Source organism: Mustela erminea, chromosome 13, assembly GCF_009829155.1.
Source record: "Mustela erminea isolate mMusErm1 chromosome 13, mMusErm1.Pri, whole genome shotgun sequence".
Taxonomy (NCBI): Eukaryota; Metazoa; Chordata; class Mammalia; order Carnivora; family Mustelidae; genus Mustela; species Mustela erminea.
In genome coordinates, this window is record NC_045626.1 from 44,794,814 (window position 1) to 44,820,120 (window position 25,307).

The 25,307-nt window shown below is 38.2% G+C and overlaps 1 protein-coding gene across 1 annotated transcript in view; it reads right to left on the minus strand.

Moving 5' to 3' along the window:
* Positions 1–8,312: 8,312 nt before the first annotated feature.
* Positions 8,313–25,307, minus strand: part of PSMA8 (proteasome 20S subunit alpha 8) — a 41,471-nt gene continuing 24,476 nt past the window's right edge. Inside the window, exons 3-7 of the mRNA XM_032309655.1 lie at positions 24,468–24,592; positions 20,540–20,662; positions 11,819–11,938; positions 11,634–11,696; positions 8,313–8,707 (exon numbers count right to left, since the gene is read on the minus strand). Of these exons, the coding sequence (XP_032165546.1) occupies positions 8,615–8,707; positions 11,634–11,696; positions 11,819–11,938; positions 20,540–20,662; positions 24,468–24,592 (524 nt within the window). The 3' untranslated portion in view covers positions 8,313–8,614. The remainder of the gene's footprint in view (positions 8,708–11,633; positions 11,697–11,818; positions 11,939–20,539; positions 20,663–24,467; positions 24,593–25,307) is intronic.

The following is a 25,307-nucleotide window of genomic DNA, read 5'->3' on the forward strand; positions in this document are numbered from 1 at the left end:
AGATTTTATTTATTTATTTATTTATTTATTTATTTATATATATTTTTTAAAGATTTTATTTATTTGACAGAGAGAGAGAAACCACAAGTAGGCAGAGAGGCAGGCAGAGAGAGAGGAGGAAGAAAGCTCCCTGCGGAGCAGAGAGCCCGACATGGGGCTCGATCCCAGGATCCTGGGATCATGACCTGAGCCGAAGGCAGAGGCTTTAACCCACTGAGCCACCCAGGTGCCCCAAGATTTTATTTATTTTTGAGAGAGAGAGGGAGAGGGAGAGAATGAACAGGGGGAGGGGCAGAGGGAGAAGCAGGCAGGCCGCTTAACCAACTGAGCCCACCCAGGTGTCCCCAAACAAACAAATCTTAAAAAGAAAATGGTATGTTGAAGGTGGCAGAGCCAGAAAATGGGAGTATTAGTTCCTAGATACTTGCTTGAAGGATTGCTATCAGCAAATGGAATTTTTTTTTTTTTTAATTTGAGAGAGAGAGAGAGAATGAGAGAGAGATAGCATGAGAAGGGAGAGGGTCAGAGGGAGAAGCAGACTCCCAGCTGAGCAGGGAGCCTGATGCTGGACTCAATCCCAGGACTGCAGAGTCATGACCTGAGCCGAAGACAGTCACTTCACCAACTGAGCCACCCAGAAACCCAGGATTTTTTTTTTTTAAAGATTTTATTTATTTATTTGACAGACAGAGATCACAAGTAGGCAGAGAGGCAGGCAGAGAGAGAGGGGGGAAGCAGGCTTTCCGCTGAGCAGAGACCCTGATATGGGGCTTGATCCCAGGACCCTGGGATCATGACCTGAGCCGAAGGCAGAGGCTTTAACCCAGCCACCCAGGCGCCCCCCTCCCCCAGCCCCAGGATTTTTTTTTTTTTTTTTTAAGATTTTATTTTTGAATAATCTCTACCCCGAGCATGGGGCTCAGACTTAAAACCTTGAGATCAAGAGTTGCATGTACTGCCGGCTGAGCCAGCCAGGCGCCCAAGCAATGTGATTGATCTTCAAGGAATATACTTCTGTGTGTGTTCATCCATTATAGCAGCCAGCATTGCCCTAACACATGAGCAAATGGGTAATTTCCCAAATATATAGAAAGCTGGTACTAAAACAGTGAGGAAAAAAACCCCAAAATCCATGGGAAAAATTAGGCAACGGATATGAACAATCAGCAGAAGGAAAATTCGAAGGCCTTTAAATAAACATGAAGATGTTTGATGTCATAATAAGAAAAATACAAATAGAATATTGGGATTTTTTTTAAAAAAATGAAAATGCAAGAAGTGTTGCAGTTTCACCTATTTATTGGCAAAGAAAATGTTTGAAGCACTATTGTATCAGTTGAGGTTCAGTTAAGGAAGCAAAACCACTATGAACAGAATTGGCAATTTTCTGTATAAATTAGATCCCATGCAATTGTCAGTTTTCTGTATAAATTAGATCCCATGCAATTGTGGGAGTTGATGGAGAAGTCTGTGCAAGGAAGGCTGTTGTTGTCTCTGGGGCTGAAGGCACTCTGATCTGCTCAGCATGGTAGTCAGGAAGGAAAATTAGATGTGAAGAAGGGAGGATGAGAATAAACCGTAACCCATGAAGACAAATAGTACTCACAGGTATCTTTCACTGCCTGCACCCTTGGGATGCTTGTGACCTGCAGGAAAAGCTGGTGACCTTTGCCATGAAGCTGCATGCCTTGCAGCTTGCCCAGTTCCCAAAAAGTTGGAAGGAAAAAAACCAGCAGGATTTGGAGGAACTTGAGTAGCTATGGTCCTGGATGCCTTCCCACACTAACAAAGTGAGCCAGTAAACCAGCATTCTTTGTGAGAGGCTGCAGTGCCTGGTGCCCTACACTGAGTTGCTTCCCTTCTGCCTTTCAAATCTTGTACAAATTTCTTTTGTGGCCAACTCAAGCTGGGAACCAGAAAGGAAAGAGAATTCTGGGAAACAGTTCCAGGTTAGCTGAGTTGACGCCATGCAAATCCAGCACAACTACAGTGGGAAGGTGTAGAAAAGGAGAGATTCTCCCTGTTAAGAAAGATAAAATTGTAAAATTGTGTAGCATATCTTTGACCCTGCAGTTCCAGTTCTAGTGATTTATCCTGTAAATACACCTCCACATATGGGAAATGACCAACAGAAGTATATTCATTGCAGCATCTGCAGTAGCAACACTATTGCTATGAACATCATGTTCATTGATGAACATGTTCATCGATGGAAGACTGGCTGGTTAATAATTTATTATGACATCTCTACGCTGAAAGAATATCCTCACTGGAGAAAATCCTCAAACATAAAGTGAAAAAAGCAAGATACTTAACAATATATAGTATGGTACCATTTGCATGAAAAGATATATTTTTTCTATGAGTATAATATATCCATAGGAGTATATTGAAAACCTTAGTGGAAACATACTGATAATATGGTTGCTTCCAAGAAGAACTTAGTCACTGGGGGACAAAAATGAGATGGAATATTTGATGATAACAATTAAAAAATTATGTACTATGTGAATATATTATTATTCAAAATAATAATATTTTAAAAATCCCTTCAAGGAAATTATTATATGCATTTATTTCGTCATGCTGTTTCTGATATATGCCTTTTGAAATCAAGATCTTAAAAAAAATTCTACTCACCTGTTGTCTCTGTGATATGTAAAACATAATGCACCTTTATAACCCTCTATTAAAAACACAGTGAAAAACCCTGTAACTTTTAATCAGATAAGGCATTTTGTTTTTTAAGATTTTATTTATTTGAGGGCACCTGGGTGGCTCAGTTGGTTAAGCAACTGCCTTCGGCTCAGGTCACGGTCCCGGAGTCCCGGGATCGAGTCCCGCATCGGGCTCCCAGCTCCATGGGGAGTCTGCTTCTCCCTCTGACCTTCTCGCCTCTCATGCTCTCTCTGTCTTCTCTCAAATAAATAAATAATGAGAGAGAGAATGTGAGAGGGGAGAGGGTCCAGAGGGAGAAGTTGACTCCCTGCTGAGCAGGGAGCCCAATGTGGGACTTGATCCTGGGACTCCAGGATCATGACCTGAGCCAAAGGCAGTTGCTCAGCCAACTGAGCCACCCAGGTGCCCCTCAGATGAGGCATTTTTATAACCCCTCAATAGCTACTAAAAATCTGTATGAAGTGATGATAGAGTCATTGCTGGCACCAGTCCTTGTGCCTTGCTCTCCCCAGCTCCCACCAGAGGTACCATGCTCTTTCACTCTCCTGAATTTTGCAGTAGCCATTCTCTTGCTTTTCTTCAGTTTTACCTCAAACATTGTATCTTTCAAACACAATATCTCGCTATGTAGGTCTTGAGGCTTTCTGCAAACATGTTATGTATACTTTCTCACAATTGGCTTTCGTTTTTGCTCAGTGTGATGTTTCTGAGATGGGTCCATATTGATGCATGTAGCTCTGGTGACTTTCCCCTGCTATATGGTATGCTGCTGTGTGAATACATTGTCATTCATTCATTCATTCATTCATGAACATTTGATTACTTCATATACACATATACATATATGTATACATATATACATATGTATACATACAGGTTGCATTGTATTTTCATTCCTTTGAATCAATAGTTCTTTATAAATTCCAGACACATAGCTTTCATTGGTTGTAATATTACAAATATCTTCTCTCCTTTTTGGCCTGTCTTTTCACCTTCATCTTTTGGTGTAGAAGAGCCTGTATTTTCAGGTAGCTGAATTATCAATCTTTTCCTTACGTGTTAGCACTTTTTGTATTTTGTTTAGAAAATCTATCCTTACACCGCCGAGATCTTAAAGATATTTTCCTGTATTGTCTTCTAAAAGTTTTATCTTTTATGTTTAGGTCTTTAATTAGTCTGGAATTGGTTTTAATAGAATGAAATAGAGGTCCAGTTTTCTTTTCAAATGGATAACCAGTTGTCCTGTCACCATTTACTGAAGAGCTTATCCCTTACCCACTGATATGCAATACTGCCATAAACCAAGTACCCCACTAAGAGTGGTTGTTTTTCTAGACGCTCTGTTTCCTGATTCTTAGTTTGCTTTCATTCTTTATGCCAATACACATGGGGCAACATCAGCATCTATCAAAACGCCTTCTCTGGTTTTCAATCCCTTTCTCATTTTGGCCTCTAGGGATTTCCCTTGTGAGCTCAGTTATGCATTTAAAAGTATGTTTGTTAGATTTCATCCAGCCTTTCTATGCCTGTAATGGGAGATTTTTCAGACTGCCTACTTAACCATAACCCAGTGATACAAAGTGAAGTTGCTTAGCTGAGTCCTAAAACCAAATGTTTGTGATTATCTCACCTTGAGGATCTGAGCCAGAAAAAACGCAAAGTGCTTAAGTATGAGGGAACTTTCTCTCAGTAAAAGAAGTAAAAATGACATTTTAAATAGCAAGCACGTTGGTTAAAACTTCTGTTTTGGTTAAAACTTCACATTAAACAAAAAATTGCATTGTGCAGGTCAGTGAAACCTGGTCAAAATAATACTTAGATTTCCAAAGTAAAATAAAGCAATTGAGCCAAAACAGTCATGCCTGTTACAGGTAGAATAAAGCCAGTGAGATATAGAAGTCCTGTCCTGGGGGATCCTGGGTGGTTCAGTGGGTTAAAGCCTCTGCCTTCCGCTCTGGTCAAGATCCTAAGGATCCTGGGATCAAGCCCCACATCAGGCTCTCTGCTTAGTGGGGAGCCTGCTTCCCTCCCTCTCTCTCTCTGCCTGCCTTTCTGCCTACTTGTGATCTCTGTCAAATAAATAAATAAAATCTTTAAAAAAAAAAGAAAAAAAAGAAGTCCTGTCCTGAAACAGCTTTGTGGGGAGGGATGTGGGAAAATGTGTCCATTTTGATGGACAGCTGTGATGGCAAAGCAATATAAGCATCAGCACTATGTACATCAATTATGTGTCTCATGAGAGTTAAGAGAATTAAATGAGTTAATGCTTGTAAAGAACTCAAGTGTCTCATATGCAGTATTATAAATACTTGTTAAATAAAAACAAGGGGTGGAATTACAACCATACCATTTGAATGATGTGTCCCTATTACCCCCCGTTAAGAAGCATGGACTCCACAGAGCTGAGCAGTGGTACAGAGAAGAGTCACTAACATTTTACCTATTTATAGCCAAATTCATCCAGAGGTATAGACTGTCCTGTCCTCAGATTGGAGGTAGAAATTGGGAGACAGAGAGAGATATCACCACCTTCTTTAAATAGGTCTCATGTAAAATAGGTCTCATTTCCTTTTTAAAAGATCTGGTGTTGGGGCGCCCGGGTGGCTCATTTGGTTAAGCAGCTGCCTTCGGCTCAGGTCATGATTCCAGGGTCCTGGGATTGAGCCCCACATCGGGCTCCCTGCTCAGCAGATAGCCTGCTTCTCTCTCTCCCCCTCTCCCTGCCGCTCTGCTTACTTGTGCTCTCTCTCTAGCTCTCTGTCAAATAAACAAATAAAATATTAAAAAAAAAAAAGATCTGGTGTTGTGTGCCACATTTACTAGGGAAGATTTAAATAAATTACTCCAGAACCATTAGCAACATGCTTCATAGTAAATTCACAGATTAGGGAAACATGAATGGCTCGGTCAGTTAAGTGTCTGACTTTGGCTCAGGTCATGATCCCAGGATCCCAGGACCCTGGAATCCCTGCTCAGTGGGGAGCCTGCTTCTCCCTTTACCTGCTCCTCCCCCTGCTTATGCTCTCTGACAAGTAAATAAAATCTTTTTAAAAGATTTAATTTATTTATTTGACAGAGATCACAAGTAGGCAGAGAGGCAGGCAGAGAGAGAGAGAGGAGGAAGCAGACTCCCTGCTGAGCAGGGAGCCCGATGCAGGGCTCCATCCCAGGACCCTGGGATCATGACCTGAGCCAAAGGCAGAGGCTTTAACCCACTGAGCCACCCAGGTGCCCCGTAAGTCTTTAAAAAAAAAAAAATAGATTCACAGATTATAAGGGAAACACACTTTTCATTATTCATATAACTTGTTAGAATGGGCTCAATTATTTGGGACTATGACTTCTTCAGTACAAGGACCATATCTTCTTCATTTCTGGTACCCGGCACAAAGGGAATGTTCAATTTGGCATGGGTGGTTAGGCAATGTAACTTCAAATTACTGCACCTTCTAAAAGGCTTCCCAGGGCCATAACAACACATTCCTCTATTCCTGAAGTCCTCCCATTTTTATTTCACCAGGGTTGGAATCCTTTCAAGGGTCCTGCCTGCAATATATTCATTGAGTATGTGATGTCTTTCCATCACTATAATGTTCATCCAGGGGCAAAGAAATGAGCAAATTGGCTTCTACAACAAGTGAGAAATTAGATGATTCCTCTCCCCACTCCCAATTTCTGATATTTGCCACAAAGTCTGCAAATTAACACAGCTCAACAAGCATGTATTAAGTCTTAACCATAGGCAAGCTGTAGAAACAAAGATGAAAGAGAGGTAAATGCCAGCCCTCCCTTCCCGAAGAACTTCTAGTTTAGTAGGGAAAACAGACACGAAGCTTCACAACATTAATCCCAATTGTAATTATGATTATTTTGGTTTAAGGCCTGCCTTTTCACTACATGGTAATGAGGACAAATCAGAGTCTGCTCTTTACCACTATATTGCTAACATCTAACAGTGTCTGCCACTTAAAGCACTCAATATTTATTAAATATTTATTGTCAAATATTGTTTCAAAGGCATCAAGGATTCATAGTGTGCTCACTGCAGGACAGTAGGGTAACATGAACACCCTGCCCTTTATTTTGTATGTTGGGTATGCATGTGTTGAAAACGATTCCTTCAGTGGGAGCTGATCGTTATAAAAATTGTGGGGTTCTTTTTCCAAAGTAATCAAAATTTTGTTTATCAGCCCTTCTGCTTGGGAATCACCTTTGCTTCTGGAAAGGTGCCAAGAAGTGACAGGGAACAAGTATTTGTCTTTGATTCTAAGGTTTAAAGAGGAAGGGTATAGTATGACTCTAAGTCAAGAATGATAGTACACCAAAACAAAACAAGAAGAGTACAGGGAACCACAAGATTCCATGGTTCCAATGACATCAGAAAGGCAGTCAGGGTAAAGTTAGAGTGGAATACAGATTGTCCATCTGCCTAGAAAATGCCCTGCAGTCTTTTTGTCTGAGGAAGTGAAGTAAACCAGCAGCAGGCCACAGGAATTTTGTACAAGACAAGAGGAATACTGGCGTGGTGGCTTTGTTAAGGTCTTTGTATCTCTTAAAATTCTGACTCTGCTTTTTACTTTTCCCTTGCTTCAGAACACCACAACCACCAATGGCTGAAATCTTCGTATGATAGCTGTTTATCCAAACTGATTCTTTTCTTTACTTTCTACCCTGAGCTTTTCATTCCTCTGCAAAAACTTAAACTCTCTCCTTCTTGTTTTCAAAAAGAACATCAAAAAAGAGAAAAAAGACAAAGCTCTAAAATAGTAATGTAAGTAAGATATGTAGGCTTTTGTTTTTATGCCTATTAGTATCCTATGTCTTCAAAAATATAACTTCATTAACAGGCATTAAGCACATTGTTTTTGTAGGCCCTCTCTGTGGACAGGGATCACTTTTTATATTTCTTTTGTTACTCCCAATAAGCCTGGTTCAATGCCAACCGCATAGTAAGCACTGGGACAGCCAAGGGAACATGTAACAAATCTAATACACTGGACACTCCTACGATAAAATAAAAATTGAAACCAAGAACTTTATGTATTCACTTCTGTCCTTGTTTTCCTATATATAGTACCCTATTCAGATGCCCTTATAAGCTCTTACCAGACTTTATTTTAGCTGCCTATTTAGATTATGTTTTTAATATCTTCCATGAAAAAAAACATACTGCAACTTTAAAAATGACAGAAGTAAAATAAATAATGATGAATGTTTAAAAATGAAGAAGGCTCTGATAAAATATTGGCAATTAATCAATATAAGGATTTTTTTTTTTTAAAGATTTTATTTATTTATTTGACAGAGGGAGAGATCACAAGTAGGTGGAGAGTCAGGCAGAGAGAGAGAGAGAGAGAAGCAGGCTCCCGCTGAGCAAAGAGCCCGATGCGGGGCTCGATCCCAGGACACTGAGATCATGACCTGAGCCGAAAGCAGCGGCTTAATCCACTGAGCCACCCAGGCGCCCCTATAAGGATGTTTTTATCATTCCTCTAGAAGTACAACTCAAGATTCAATTTATTTTGCAATAGCTATCTCTGTACCTGATAGTCAATACTCAAACATCAACAAATTATTAATTTTTTATTAAATTTTTTTTATAAATTACTAATTTTTTTTAAATTACAGTTTTTTTCTTAAATTTACATAGATGAAGAAAAGTGACACACTAGACAAGTTATTAAGTATAGTCTCAGGCTTATGTGGAATTACGACTGCTTTCAAAAATTACTGAAGTGTCTTTTCAAAGAAAATCTTCATACAAAGATATGTTTGTCCATATAGCGGACTGTAGACAGCCACAAATGTGGCATCCTCAAAACAGCACATAACTAGTAAATGTCATGCCACAAACCAACTTATTCCTTTAAAACTTCACTAAGTAATTCCAAGGAGTACAAAGAACATTACAGACTTCTAATGTTCATCCTAAGAATTAGGTAGTCTTCTTGGATTTTTTCTTCTCTGCTTCTTCCTTTTCCTTTTCTATTTCAGTTACTTGTAATTCAATTTCTTTGGCACTAAACATCTGAAAGTATTTTAAAAAGAAATTTCAATTATACCAGTAATTTCTAAATATTTCCAATATGAAGAAAACAATTATATTTTATACATTTCTATTTTCTATTTAAACTTTAATTTTATATCTTCAAATATATAATGAAGTACATATCAGCAAAATACTTGTAACAAATATGGACAAAATCTGAACTCTATGATATTTCCACTATTGTGCTAAAAATGCAGGGCAAAGTGTTATATTGTATTACATATCCCTTATATGCATATAATTCTTAAAACATTTTAATGCCAGCTTATTCTGTTCATGAACAAGTAACTCATTATTGAAGTCCCTTCTCCACACCACTGTATGATTATCTGATAGGGTATCAGCCATCGGAATAGCCAGAGAGTAGGGAAAAGATGACTTACACTGCTTTGTTTATAATTCCCTCACTAAGTGTAAAGCAAAAATAGATTTTATTTTATACAAATAAATTTTATTATATTTAAAATTAAAGATGGGGAGCAACTTGCTCAAGGTCATACATCAATTTGAACTTAAGTCTATCTAACTCTAAACTTAAACCCAGGTCTATCCAGTTAAAGGCCATGCCGTATCTGCCAGACAGCATTTCCTGAAACAGCACGGGGGAGGGAGTCTAACTTTGCTGCCAGTGCATCTATTATCCTACCACGCATCAGTAAGGAATATATGCGTGACTGGGTGGGTTTGACCATTTGGGTATATATGTATGTGCTGGAGCTGGAGAGGTAACCCTGGCCTCATTGGTTTTATGTCCTTGTGCTGTGGCATGTCTGTTCTGAGACCCTAAACAGCAGGGGTGACAGCATGACCCAGTTCTCATCTCCATACATTGCGCTCAGCATCATGGTTATTTTTGTGGGGCTGTGCAGGGCAGAACCTACACCTCTCTCCCTGTTTCTCTCATTCCTCATATTCCCATCTACTGGTTGGCTAATAAACGGTGGGAATGTGGTATCCAACAAGGCAACTATGCAACTCAGAAAACAAAAACCCCACCGCTCCATCCAACACTGATTTTTTTTTTTTAAAGATTTTATTTATTTATTTGACAGAGAGAGATTACAAGTAGGCAGAGAGGCAGGCAGAGAGAGAGAGAGAGGGAAGCAGGCTGCCTACTGAGCAGGAGCCTGATGCGGGACTCGATCCCAGGACCCTGAGATCATGACCTGAGCCGAAGGCAGCGGCTTAACCCACTGAGCCACCCAGGCGCCCTCCAACACTGATTTTAACACTATTTCCTTCAAAACAAACGTGATGTAAAATTATCCTTTTTAGTACACTTTTCATATAGTTTCCCATGCTTTAACTGCTTTTTACACTCTCAGCTAGACAGATGGCAGACTGCACTGTATATAGTCCTACCTGAGGAACAAGCATGAACCACATTTCAGATGTTCTTTACCAGTGAGTCCTCTGTCATAGTACTCTGGACCATTTATTTTGTGGTTCAGTGGTTTTAACCCATAATGGCTAACAAAGGGTACACAAGAATAATGGCAGTCTTGCCACAAAGAAATACAGAAAGGTTATCACAGTAGGTATTAAAATTTAAGACTTACAGAGCTTCAAGGCACTTTTTTAAAAAAAAGGTTTTTATTTATTTGAGAGAGAGATATTGAGAGAGAGAGACCATAGAGAGCGAGTGAGAGGGAGAAGCAGACTCTCCGCTGAGCAGAGAGCCCAATGGGGGCTTGATCCCAGGACCCTGAGATCATGACCTGAGCTGAAGGCAGATGGTCATGTGCCCCTCAAGGCATTTTTAAGTGAAAAGTAGAGAAAATAGATTAAAAAAAAAACAGTATAAAATAGATTAAAGAAAAAAAGTCAAGGGGTGGAGGTTTTTTGACATAATGAAAGCTAACACTACGTTAGAAGCCTGGAGGCCCGACAGTTAAACACACGATAGCTGAAGGACACCGCCAGGAAGCATATCTTGATTTCAAAAGATCTAGAAAGATAGGGAGATGAACTGCTTTTTATAGGAATACCTTGTTTTGATTGTGCTTTGCAGATTCTACATTTTTTATAAATTGCTGGGCTTTTTTTCTTTTTTAAGTAAGCTCTCTGCCCAACATGGGGCTTGAGCTCAGGACCCCGAGATCAAGAGTTGCATGCTCTCCCGACTCAGCCAGCCAGGCGGCCCTGTGCTTATTACAAATTGAAGGTCTGTGGCAACCCTAGGTCGATCAAGTTTATTGGCACCATTTTTCCAACAGCATTTGCTTACTTTGTATCTGTTTCACATTTTGGTAATTCTTGCAATATTTCAAATTTTTTCATTACTATTATATTTGTTATGGTGATCTGTGATCAGTAATTATGACTGATAGCTCAAATGCTGGTTAGCATTTTTTAGCACTGTATTTTTAAATTATGTACATTTTTTAGACATAATGCACACTTAAGAGACAATGGTATAGTGTAAATATAACTTTTATATGTATTGGGAAACCAAAAAATTCATTTGACTTGCTTTATTGCAATATTGGTTTAATAGTGGTGGTTGGAACTGAATCCTCAGTATCTCCAAGGTATGCTGTATGTGGAGCTGGGAATAAATGTCCATAGACAATGTATATGCTAATCCCATATATGACTGACTCAGTGGAGGTTCCTACTTAGAAGAATATATACTAAATGGGGTAAGCCAACATATAAATCTCAGCTCCTCTAAGTCTTCACAAAGGACCAAAGATAGGTAACTGCTTGCAATAAATACATACAAATTAGTGAACATTAGCCTGTAGAAACAAAACAGATTACATCATAATGTCAATTGTGGGATCCTAGCGGGTTTTTCAGGCTTTTAATGAAGACTCACAGATGTCAACATTTTGACAAGATTCAACTGTTGTCAAAATATTTTATATTACAGATGTTTTTTCCTCTTTGGTTAATGACTTACTTTCAAAGGCTGGTTTCTTCTTATTACAGCAAGCTCAATGTTTTTTCCACCAGACTGGACAACCTAATGTAGAATAAGTACAATATTAAAATTACTTCAGCAAATCTTATTATTAGTAAGGAAGTAGATAAGAACAGATCTTCTCTCCCCGTGTTCTTCTGACTATGCTTTATTAGATTACTTACTTCTAGCAAAGCTCTTATTGCTAATTTGATAGCCTCATTGTCGTTTGCTATAGCATCTTCTGTGTAATTTTTTTCTAGAAATTCTCGGACAGTTTTAGCACTTCGGCCTATTGCATTTGCCTTGAAAAATAAAAGATAATTATTAATATCATTGCAATATGAAATAATTTATGGTTACTCAGTGAAGTTTAAAGTTTATGGAGATATTTCTTAGTATAATTACCAAATGAAAATTGTAGTTTTGAAAACTTAACAAACACTTCACAGCTCATTCTGTTACTATGTGAATGATCCATAATGGTGGCGTGACTTATCTTCAAACATCCCAGTGCCTCGTCCTGGTCAAGGCCTTCTATTACTTTAATGGCTCCCAAGTCCTTGATAACCAGGGAAGACTGAAAGAGTTGAAATTCAAAAGATGTACAGAGGAAAGGAGGTAGGACTTTGCAATATAGTACCAAAGGAAGAAAGAAAAAGGATAAAAAGGACATCGACCTGAAGAAGAAAGCTGTTTGCATGAATAGGACTGTGTGCATCATTTTCTTAGAACTTAGAAGAAAGTGGTCACCTAATTATTGATTCATTATCTTTGATTCTATAAGGGAGAAAAGATTCTTCCATTCTATTCTGCATTTTTCTTTGTTCTTTAGAAATTTTCATCAGATGCCCTGGCTTCATAGTCACAGGTAGGCATGTTCTTTTAATTCAGTCTAAATATCTAGGCAAGTATTAGTGATGATAATGAGGATGAGAATAGTAATTCTTATATAACAGAGCACTGATGTGCCAGGCACTATGCTAAGTATTTTACATTGATTATTTTCTTTAGCCATCACAAAAATAACTGAATAGTTACTATTATAAACTCCAATTCATGAATGAAGAAATGGGGGCTTGGAAAGGTTAAAATAAGCTTTATCAACCTCAGCACTATTAACATTTTGAGCTGAATAATTTTTTTTTTTTTGCTCTGGGGGTCTGTCCTGTGCACTGTAGGATGTTTAGCAGCCTCTATCCACTAGATGTTAGTAGCACTCCCCACCCCAGTTGTGACAACCAAATGTGTCTCTTAGGCGGTACAAAATCACCCCTATTTGTGAACCAGTGTTTTAAATAATCTTGCCCAAGATCACAGAGGGGATAGATAGAAGAGCTGAGCTTTGAAACCAAGTAGTCGGAATTGACACTCCAAGCTCTGACCTCTAGATGCTATGCTGCCACATACCCCTTTGCTATGATGACTTTAGAGAGAGGAAAGAACCAGCAGATAGGCCCATCCTTGTGCTCAAGGATCCTGGCATTGAATAAGGGAATGTCTCAGTTCTAACTGGTTATGGTTAGTATTATGATTATAGGAAAGAGATCGCAAAAGAGATGTTAGGAAGTGAGCATGAAAGCATACCTTTTGTACTACATGACAGTGTATTGTTCTGGTGAGGAGAATATTATTTTTACTTCACAGAACTTTTTCTATTCCTTTATATTTCAGAGGGTTAAAAAAAACAGCTGTGAAGTTTTAAATTAAATTTTGTAGCTTTGAAATTTCACTAAGATCAAAGGTAAAGACTTCAGACTGGTATGACTTTGAAGTATTATTTGCTACTAGCTTTTCGGGGGTAACTAGTTGTTGCCCAGAGAGGAAGGATATATAAGGTAGGGGTTTATCCAGAAATCTCAGTGAACCCTTAGAAGGTTACCTTATAAATTTCTGGTGACTTTCCTGTCCAATTCTTCTAATTGGCAATGTAAAATTCTTTAATTCTTACCTACTTGACTAGTTTCCTAAAATCTTCTTACCTCCAAATCTATCACAACAGACTCTTAGTTTTGCAATGTTTTTTTCCTGCATGCCTATAATTAATGATAATTTTCTATGGCAAAGATTATTAGCAGCCATCCCCAATATCCATTCTTCCTTTGTGACAGAACAAATATGCCTGCTGAAAAGCATCATTTCCTAGTCTTGGTTACCAATAGGAATATACAAGTGGAAAAAAATGGGTAGAACTTGTGAAACCTTTATTGCCTGGAATGAAGACAGGTTGGCTGGAGATTTAGCAGCCACTCTGAGCACACGGGCAAAGACTAAGATAATAAGAGACAAATAACCGCAACTGTCTACCTTTAAACTTCTTGTTAAATGAGAAAAGTCAATTGTTATGTGTTAAGAATCATCTCATCTCTGTTGTTCAGAGCCAGAATACCTCACAGATAAATCTTTGTATATCTTAAAGATATACAGAACAAAATGTGATGGGGCACCTGGGTGGCTCAGCTGGCTAAGTGTCTGCCTTTGGCTCAGGTCATGAATGATCTCAGGGTTCTGGGATGGCACAGCGCTAGACTCCCTGCTTAGTGGGGAGTTTGCTACTTCGTCTACCTCTGCCCCTCCCCCAGGGTTGTACACATTCTCTCTCTCTCTCTCTCAAGTAAAATAAATAAGATCTTAAAAAAAAAAAAGATTAAAAATTGATGGGGCACCTGGGTGGCTTAGTGGGTTAAGCCTCTGCCTTTGGCTCAAGTCATGATCCCAGGGTCCTGGGATGAAGCCCCGCATCAGGCTCTCTGCTCAATGGGGAGCCTGCTTCCCGTCCCCTCCTCCCTGCCTACTGCTCTGACTACTTGTGATCTCTCTCTGTCAAATTAATAAATAAAATCTTTAAAAAAAGATTTAAAATTAATAAAGAAGATGATTTTGGCAGGAATACTTTATTTACTATTAGAATTTCTTAGCTGATGAGTAATACAATGGTTACATTTTGTGTGGTCTTCTACACAAAGTATGAAAGCCTGATGATTCTTGAACTTTCCTAGCTCTTTTAAATCCTCTCCAGTCAAGCTTTATCACTATGAGATGTCTTGTCAAGGTCAGCCATGACCTGCCCATCACCCTATCCAATCATTTTACTTTTTACTTGACCCATCAGTGGCTGTAGCTCAGCTGATCAACTCTTCTTGGAATACTGTTTTTACTTTTGACCCAGACATCCCACCTCTGGGTTGTCCTTCTTCATAGACTTTGCTGGATCCTTCCCCACCTTCCATTGGTCCAATACTGATCTGTATCAGGTCTTGCCTGGATTATTATTTGACACAGCCTCCTAACTTGTTTGCCTGCTTCTACCCTACTGTACAGTCTATTCTCAATACAGCAGCCACACAGATCCTTTAAAAATAGTTAAGTCAGATCATGTTACTTTAATATGCCAAAACATCAAATGGCTTTCTATATCATTCTTCTTATTTTTAAAATTATTTTTAAATATTTTATTTATTTGAAAGAAAGCAAGCCCAAGCAGGGGTGGGTATGTAAAGGGGGAGGCAGAGGGAGAGGCATACTCCCCACTGAGCAGGGAGCCTGATGCAGGGCTCAATCCCAGGACCCTGGGATCATAACCTGAGCCAAAGGCAGACGCTTAACTGATTGAGCCACCCAGCTGCCACTACATCACTCTCTTTAATATCCAAGTGCTATCCATGGCCTTCAGATCCTACAAGATCTAGCCCCTCCTACCTCTGTTACTCATCCTTCATGATTATCTTTCTGAATTCACCAAAGCACAGTCATATGCTCCACACAGAGCTTGGTATCTTATAGATATGGAACATACTGCCATGTTGGAATTTACCCTGATTGGTTCCTCTGTTTGGAACACCACAGAAATAAGTACCTGGCCTGCTTCTTCCCTTGCTCCAGGACTCTTTAAATATCACCTTTTCAAAGGTGCTTTCCCTGACTGCTTTACCTACCAATCACACTCTATCCTCCTAACCTCAATATCTTTTCCCCCCCATAGGACTTATATTACATAAACATCATCTGTACCTATTTTTGTCACCTCTGTATCCCCAAACCTAGAACAATATTTGATATATAATTCAAATATGTATAAACTGAATATTTGTTAAATTATAGACTATTAATATATTTTACTTTGTAACTTTTGATGGTAATTATCTTTGGGAATCCTACACTATGATATCCTTAAGTACAGAGATATCAACTCACATGCTTACTGCTCTGGTACTCAATTCCTTCTTCATTTCTGGCCCCTTAGGATTGTCTTTTTCATGAGTTCAGCTATGCATTAAAAACATGTTAATGATCATTCTGGCTTTTTACATGGTTATAGCTGGAGAATTTTTGATTAATTCAATTTAATGTAATGTGCCAAACCCCAGAACCTCTTACTCCACATTTAAAAAAAAAAAAAAAAAAAAAAAACCAACTTTCTGCAATATGAAAACATATAAAGAAGAAAAAATATTTCAAATAGAGTGTCCCCTCACTACTGGTCTGGATACTACCAGAACTACTGGGCTAATTGATTTTTTTTTTAAGATTTTATTTATTTATTTGAGATAGAGAGCAAGAGTGAGAGAGAGAGAGAATGAGATGGGGGTGGGGGGAGGTAGGGCTGGAGGGAGAGGAAGAAGCAGGCTCTCCACCGAGCAGGGCAACTGGCTTGGGCTTGATCCCAGGATCCTGGGATCATGACCTGAGTCGAAGTTCAACTGCCTGAGCCACCCAGGAACCCATGAGCTACTAACTGATTTCTTGATACTCTTCTGTTATGGAAGGCAGCTGTATGCCCTCAGTAGAAGAGAAACTAACTCTGGATATGAGTTTCCCTTCCCTGTACCAAATGGCCCACCTCTGTGAACTTGCTGAGTGCTTTCTTCACCATCATGATATCCTACAAAACACTGCTGGTGACCAAGGAGGAAGTGAGAGAATACAATTATGGCCATGGGATTCACTGGTTTATGTTTCATGTTCTCTGATTCTAAAGAAGCGAACCTGGTAAAAACGGGGAATGGCCAACTGAAGACTCAGTTATAGCAGTAGAATCTTATGGAGCTAAGATCCTGTATGTGCCCTGACATGGGAACCAGTAACTTCCTTCTTTTATAGCCACAGATCTAGGAATCAAGGGATACCTGTCTCATTAAACCCCTAATGGGGCACCAGTAAAGTTTTTGCCTCTTGGGTTGTATTAAAGGTCCTAGTTCCCAAGTTGGTGGGATGGTGGGGAAGGGAGAAGAGGCAGTGTTCTGCTAGGGGATATAACAATGTCACTGGACTAGAAGCTGAGACTGCCTGTTGGCAGTTTCGGACACCTCCTGCCTTTGAACCAGAAGGCAAATAATGGGTTACTCTGAGGATGGTATGATTTATTCTGATTATTAAGGGAAATAAAGTAACTACTATACAATGGGACTGGGGAGGAGATGTCTGGAACTCTCTTCATATTCTCATGTGAAGTGAAAAAAAGCTAATGGAAGGCTCTATAATCTATTAAGGCAGAATACGTAATGGACCATAATCTTAAAAAAAAAGTTTGTGTTAAATGCCAGATAAAGAACCCCAACAAACCACAGAGCTAGTATCAGTGATTTCTGTTCTCATTTCTGCTACAAGTCATGTGGCCAGTTTATATTTTGATTTTCTATTTCTACTACCCATTTCACATGTCCTCTATCTGTACACTGTAAAACTACATCCTAGCACTACAAAGTATTGTCACTATACCATAGCTGTGTCCTCAATAGCCCATTGTATCACTTTATCAGGCTACTGGTATACTAGTAGGTCAGAGTAAAAAACAAAACATAGAAAAAAAAAAAAAAAACCTGATCTCATGGCTAAAGTGCTATATAGTCTCCCCCAAACAGAAATTAGGCCAGAAGATTTTTTCTATTTTTCAAGACTAGATATCAGAATAAGCTTGATGTAATAGAAGGAACACTGTACTAATACAGCAGAAGACCCTGAGTTCTTTTTTTTTTACTTCTTTTTTTAAAATTAAATTTAATTTTTTAATATTTTTATAAACATATAATGTATTTTTATCCCCAGGGGTACAGGTCTGTGAATTGCCAGGTTTACAGACTTCACAGCACTCACCATAGCACATACCCTCCCCAATGTCCATAACCCCACCACCCTTTTCCGACCCCCCTCCCCGCAGCAACCCTCAGTTTGTTTTGTGAGATTAAGAGTCACTTACGGTTTATCTCCCTCCCGACCCCATCTTGTTTCATTTATAAAAGACCCTGAGTTCTAATGACAGCTTTGTTATTAACTAGTGGTGTGAACTTAAAAAAAAAAAAATCACTCAACTCCTGAGTCTTGTGTACCAAATATGTAAAATAAAAAAGTTTTCAGATGTCTTTTGTTATAGATTTTTTAAAGCTTCATTTGACTTCAACCAAAATCTTACAATAAAGTACAATATGTGAAATCAGTTAAATGATGATACATGGCCTTCACATACCACAGCAATGCATAGTTTCAGACCTAGATGATCAATACCCAACAATTTAAAAATTCCATAATTTGGGGGAGCCTGGATTCCATAATTTGTGGCCGAGTTGGTTAGGTGTCTGCCTTCAGCTCATGTCATGATCTCAGGACTGTGGGATCAAGCCCCATGTTGGCCTCCCTGTTCAGCAGGGAGTCTGCTTGTTCCTCTCTCTGTAAGGCTCCCCCTGCTTGTACTCTCTCTCTAATAAATAAAAATAAAAATAAAATTAATTGAAAAATAAAAATTCCATAATTTTCCTAACTAGTTGATTTTAAAATAAAATAAAATGGTTCTCAGTATGACCCTAGGGAACAATCAAATTAAAATGGAAAATTATGTGGGGCGCCTGGGTGGCTCAGTGGGTTGAGCCGCTGCCTTCGGCTCGGGTCATGATCTCGGGGTCCTGGGATCGAGTCCCGTATCGGGCTCTCTGTTCGGCGGGGAGCCTGCTTCCCTGTCTCTCTCTGCCTGCCTCTCCGTCTACCTGTGATTTCTCTCTATCAAATAAATAAATAAAATCTTAGAAAAAAAAAAAGGAAAATTATGTAAACTTGGAAATTGTTGTTATGATACTGAAATGAAGTATAATGATGTAATGATTAATACAAACAGGAGATGGCACACTTTAAAATATTTAGAGAAAGACTGAGGGTAGTAACTTGTTTTGTTCAAGGTATAGTTTAGGAGGCATAAGAAATCTAGTACATGTAAAAGATTTCTTAAATTGGTACAAAAAGTCTCGTATCTGCAGTAGGTAAATTCATAGTTTCTGATTACCAATTAGTTTGTCTAGTTAGCTTAAAAGAAAATGTGCGGCTACCAGTATCCAGATCTTTGTGGCAAGAATATAATCCACTGTTTTACTGGCCTGGTTAATTGGTTAATAAAACAGCATGAGTGTGGTCAGCTCAGATCAATTCCTTTAGTTAATACAGGCATAAAGACCAAGGCAATACTTCCCATTAATTTATATGGCTTTTAATAACAGTAAAATAAACACTTCATGAAATTATTCAAAGCCTGGGTATTTAAACTTTTTTAAAAAACATTTTATTTATAAATTTGAGAGAGAGCAAGAGAGAGTGAGAATGAGTGGGGGGAGGGGCAGAGGGAGAAGCAGAGGCAGGCTCCCTGTTGAGCAGGGAACCAATGCAAGGCTCAATCCCAGGACTCTGGGATCATGACCTAAGCCAAAGGCAGACATTTAACGGACTGAGCCACCCAGGCATCCCTTTAAACTTCTAATAATCTAAAAATTATTCAGATTCTATAATGTGTTTCTATTTTTATATATGAGAATATACAAAAATTTGTTTCTGGAAATTGCTACTAGTTTCCCTAGACCCTAGACTTTTGTATTAGATTTGAGTGTACCATTAAACAGATTATTGGGGTACTGAAAGAAGAATAATAACTTATGCAGAAAAGAAGCTATATTCTAGGAATGATGTGGGAACAATTGTAATGTACTGCCATATTAATAGAGATTCATAGTTTGGGGTACTCTAAGTCTCCTAGAATAGAGAATGCATTAAATATTTCACTATGGCTGGGTAGGAGAAGAATCAATGAAACAAATGGGATTGGGAGGGAGACAAACCATAAGTGACTCTTAATCTCACAAAACAAACTGAGGGTTGCTGGAGGGAGGGGGGTTGGGAGAAGGGGGGTGGGGTTATGGACATTGGGGAGGGTATGTGCTTTGGTGAGTGCTGTGAAGTGTGTAAACCTGGTGATTCACAGACTTGTACCCCTAAGGATAAAAATATATGTTTATAAAAAATAAAAATTAAACAACAAAAAAAGAACAAAACTAATCATAAAATAAAATAATTATAAAAACATAAAAAAATGCTCATTCAATTAAAAGCAGAAAGACTATTTCTACTCAAACCAAGTATCTGTATGAGGCAGTACTTATTTAGAAGAATGAATGATGCTAGGAATCAGATACATCTCTTACTTGGTCATTTATAGATACTTAGGTTTGTCACATCTTTTCAAAAGAAGACCCTGTGATTAATAAACCAAAGTGTTGGGGCACCTGGGTGGTTCAGTCAGTTAAATGTCCACCTCTGGCTCAGGTCATGATCCCAGCATCATGGGATCGAGTCCTGCATCAGGCTCTCTGCTCCTCGGGGAGCCTGCCTCTCCCTCTGCCTGCTCCCCCTTCTTGTGTTCTCTTTCTTTCTCTCTCTCTGTCAGTTAAATAAAATATATAAAAACAAAACACCAAAGTCTTTTTCTATCCATCAAAACATCATAGTTGCTGACTAGCTAAGTAGTTATGTAAAGTTTGTACCATCATCAATACTTTAATGCAACGTACTTTTTTGTCCTGTCCCTGAAAGTGACATTCACTGTGAATACATGTATTCAACTTCTAAAATGCATTAACAAATTCATGACTTACCTTCCAAGCATGGTAAGTACCAGAGGGATCAGTCTGATATAATCTTGGGATACCATCATCATCAAAACCTACAATTAAGGCAGAAATGCCAAAAGGTCTTCGTCCATTGCTTTGTGTGTATTTCTGAAAAATATGTTTTTATAATTACTTTCTGTATGAGGCCATACAAAGAATGACACTATTATCAACTAAGAAATTTTGATAGCAGGGGTGCCTGGGTGGCTCAGTTAATTGAGTGTCTGCCTTCAGCTCAGGATCAAGCCCCATGTAGGGGTCCTTGCCGAGTGGGGAGCCTGCTTCTCCATCTCCCTCTGCCCCCTGCCTGCTTCTGCTCTCTTTCCCCCAAATAAATAAGTAATCTTAAAAAAATTTTTTTAATAGTAAAGTATTCCTGCTAAAATAATTTTTTCGATTCTTATTATGTATTTAAGATCCTCTTCCTGACATTTTCTGGACTAACTTCAATCCATGATGAAATTTTAATGAAATTAATGTATACGGTGGATAAAACAAAATAGTAACTTTGAATGTATATGGTGGATAAAACAGAATAGTAACTTTGCTTATATATGGTCTTAAAACCATTGTCTTGTTTCTTTATATATTTTTTGGTAACATAACTGGATTATAATCTTGTTAATATAGCAGAGAACTACCTAGTAAAGCTGATTTTAGTGAGCTGTACTTTGGAAGTGAGTTCTTGGGGCTGACTTTGAGAGACACAATAATAGTTACCATTATAATCAATATTCTTACTTGATACTATTATTATCAAATATATTCTGTTCCCTATATACTAAGTTATCTCTACAGAAAACTCAACTAAGACATTTCTCAAACAAGGAAACCTTTTGTCTCTTTAGAAGAAAACACATTTTTTTCTTCCCAGACAGCAGGGCACTGGAAACCAATTGTATTTCTTTTTACTTTAGTGCCAAGAACTTCCTGGATTGTGCTCCAGAGAGTGGAATTCACACTAATTCTAAGACTGGTGCTCCTAGAAGTTGTACATAGGGCAGCCCTGACAGAAAGCTCAAACTTACACCTCTTTTTCCATTTTTATATTTTATTATTATGTATTTTTATTAGGACCTCAAATTTTGAATGCAAACAGTTGGGCTACAAATGTAAATAATTCTTAAAGAACAGGGTTTATTTGTCTTCATTCTTCTGTATTTCCTAATATTCCTAGTTCACACAGAGGTATGAAGTAGATGCTTTGTAAATATACCTCAGAGGAGAGACCCCTTTATTTGTTTAATCAACCATGTTTCTTTTTCTTTAATGAAAAAGTACTTGCCCAGGCTTAAAATAATTTAAAAGTACAAAAGGTGTACATAAAGGATCTCTTTTGTTGCAGAGCCCCAGATCCCTTCCCAGTAGCAATCACACTGTTACAGGTTTACAATATTAAAAGTTCTATGTGGGAGCCTTTATTCTTCTAGAAGAAAAACTAAAACCCACAATTGGGTACCTCATATACACAATGTTCTACTCCTTGCTTTTTTGGTGAATATAGTGTGGAGCTCAGCAGGAAGCTTGAACTCAGGACCCTGAGATCAAGCCCTGAGCTGAGATTAAGAGGTGGGTGCTTAGCCTACTAAGCCATGCAGGCGCCCCAGTGGATAACTTTTTAACTGCTGAGAAAATCAAAGCAAATAAAAAGGTAAAGTAGAATAATATAAAAATGTTGGACTTCCTTGCAACATAAATTTAAAAAAAAAAGCTACCTTTTTATAAGTATATAATTTAAAACTTTAGTCTCTAGAATATATATAGTTTATTTAAAAAATCTCTACATGGACAAATGGCAAAATCCATGCCAGAAAGTGTTCTAAATGCTTTAAATGTATTAAATCATTTAATCCGTAATACAACTCAACAAAGTAGGTATTATTTTAATGTTTATTCTATAAATAAGAAAATTAAGACAAAACAGGCTAAATAGTGTGCTCACAACACTAACTAGGAAGTAACAAACCCAGGATTCAAAACACCCAAATTCTGGCTCTTGAAGGCACATTTTTAACCACCAGAGTGCCTGTCAAAAGGACAGATAGTTTACACTAGAAGAAATGAAAATAGCAAACCAACATGTGGGGGAAAAAAAATCAACCTCACTACTAATCATAAAATACAAGTTAAAACAACTATTACAGTACTATGTCATACTTATTTGCTAAAAAAAAAAAAAAAGAAAAAGAAAACCCTAGGCTGATGATCCTTCAGGGATACATTTATGCCTTGCTGGTTGCACAATAAAAATTGGTTCAATCTTTTTAGCAAGCAATTTAGCTACATATAACAAGAGTCTTAAAACCAATTACAATCTCTAATCTAGTAATTTCTTACTGAAAATTAATTTAACAATATAATTCAAAAAAGAAAAATAAAGGCTGTGACAAAGATAGAGTAATGTTATTAAAGTACTAAATTGAGGGGCGCCTGGGTGGCTCAGTGGGTTAAGCCACTGCCTTCGGCTCAGGTCATGATCTCAGGGTCCTGGGATCGAGTCCCGCGTCGGGCTCTCTGCTCAGCAGGGAGCCTGCTTCCCTCTCTCTCTCTGCCTGCCTCTCCGTCTACTTGTGATTTCTCTCTGTCAAATAAATAAATAAAATCTTTAAAAAAAAAAATAAAGTACTAAACTGAGAAAGAGAATGAGAAATGGAAAGAAACTGGAAACAATCTAAATAATTACCAGTGAACAACTGGAAACAGTCTTATATAGTTAGTAAGAATGAGAAGTATACATAAGGATTATGCTGACAAATGTAAAGTACACATAAAAGATAGAGAACAAATACTTATATACATTGTGATTATACTTAATGTCAAACCATGTACCTGTGTATGAATTCAGAAATTCTATCCAGAGGTTCCTGGGTGGCTCAGTAGGTTGAGCATCTGACTCTTGATTTCCCCTCATGTTGTGATCTCAGTGTTGTGGACTGAGCCCTGCATTGGGCTGTGCTGAGTGTGGAGCCTGTTTAAGATTCTTTCTCTCCCTCTCCTTCTGTCCCCCTCCCATTGCACTCTTTCTCTCTCTCTAAAATAATAATAAATACAAAAAACTTAGGTTTTAAAAAATAATCATAACAAATAAATCTTAAAACAAAACAAAACAGGTCATATCCAAACCTGCTCAGTTGTGGTTAGGTTTGTAGATAAAAGAACCATGCTTCTTTAGTAAACATATTAAGAAAAAAAAAAGTTTTCATTACTATATCACTAGAGGTATAGAAATCCTCTTTTTTTTTTAAAGATTTTATTTATTTGACAGAGAGAAATCACAAGTAGATGGAGAGGCAGACAGAGAGAGAGAGAGAGGGAAGCAGGCTCTCTGCTGAGCAGAGAGCCCGATGCGGGACTCGATCCCAGGACCCTGAGATCATGAACTGAGCCGAAGGCAGCGGCTTAACCCACTGAGCCACCCAGGCGCCCTAGAAATCCTCTTAAAATATGAGATTTATTGCTCTTTGAAATTTTAATATAATTCTTAGAATTGATAGTAATTGAGATTTCTAATGCTCAAATCAATGCAGTCCACTGGAATAAGAGTATGAATATGAAGTAAGTGTGAGAAAGAATAAGGGTTTTAGTAGATTTAATAGATTAAATGACTGGAGGGACGCCTGGGTGTCTCAGTTGGTTGGGCAGCTGCCTTCGGCTCAGGTCATGATCCCAGCGTCCTGGGATCGAGTCCCACATCGGGCTCCTTGCTTGGCAGGGAGTCTGCTTCTCCCTCTGTCTCTACCTACCATTCTGTCTGCCTGTGCTCGCTCTCGCTCCCTCTCTCTTTCTGACAAATAAATAAAATCTTAAAAAAAAATAGATTAAATGACTGGAAATATTGTAGTATTCTCATAACAGGAACCATAATGATGTAAAAGAAGAAAACCTTTAGAAATCTGTTGGAATAGTGGCTTACCTGCTTTAAGGTTGCTATGAAGCGAGTTATATATTCTACGGTGACTGGGTCCTCAACTGTGAGCTTATGACTCTGGCACTCCACACGGGCTCTGTTTATTACTACTCTAGCATCAGCAGTCAGTCCTATAAAAGTAGGTAATACATTTTCAAAAAAGAATGACTTTTATCAAAAGGGTTTTTTTCTTTTTAGCTACTGTGAAATCTTTCTTATAATGTCCATTGTTTTTTCAATATACGTCCATTATAAATAATCTACAAAACAGAATATCACTCGTCCAACATTTAATACTTAATCTAATACATTCTTATTTACTTTTAAAAGAAATAGTTTTAGGGGTACCTGGGTGGCTCAGCCAGTTAAGCAACTGCCTTCGGCTCAGGTCATGATCCTGGACTCCCAGGATCAAGTTCCTTGGCTTGATCAAGTTCCAGGCTCCCTGCTCAGTGGGAAGTCTGCTTCTCCCTCTGACCCTCCCCCCTCTCATGCTCTCTCTCTCTCAAATAAATGAAATCTTTAAAAAAATGGTTTTAAAGAAAAATAAACACTGACGCTAAGTAAACTATTTTCAAAAGATCAAAATGGTTTAACTCACAGTGGTTGGTCTGTTTATTAGATTTTATTGAACATTTTCTAAAAATCTCTATAGTCATGTTTTTAAAAACTATTTTTGGGGAAGATATCAAAGGCAGACTGATCAAAGGCTGATGGTTTATTCTGGTTCCAAAATCAATATACTCATTATCAAACACATACCCACTGAATTCAAACTGCATTCAATATAACTGTGACATGTGATTTCTATTAGCTTTTTGTCTAAGATTAAGGGTTTGAAAATCA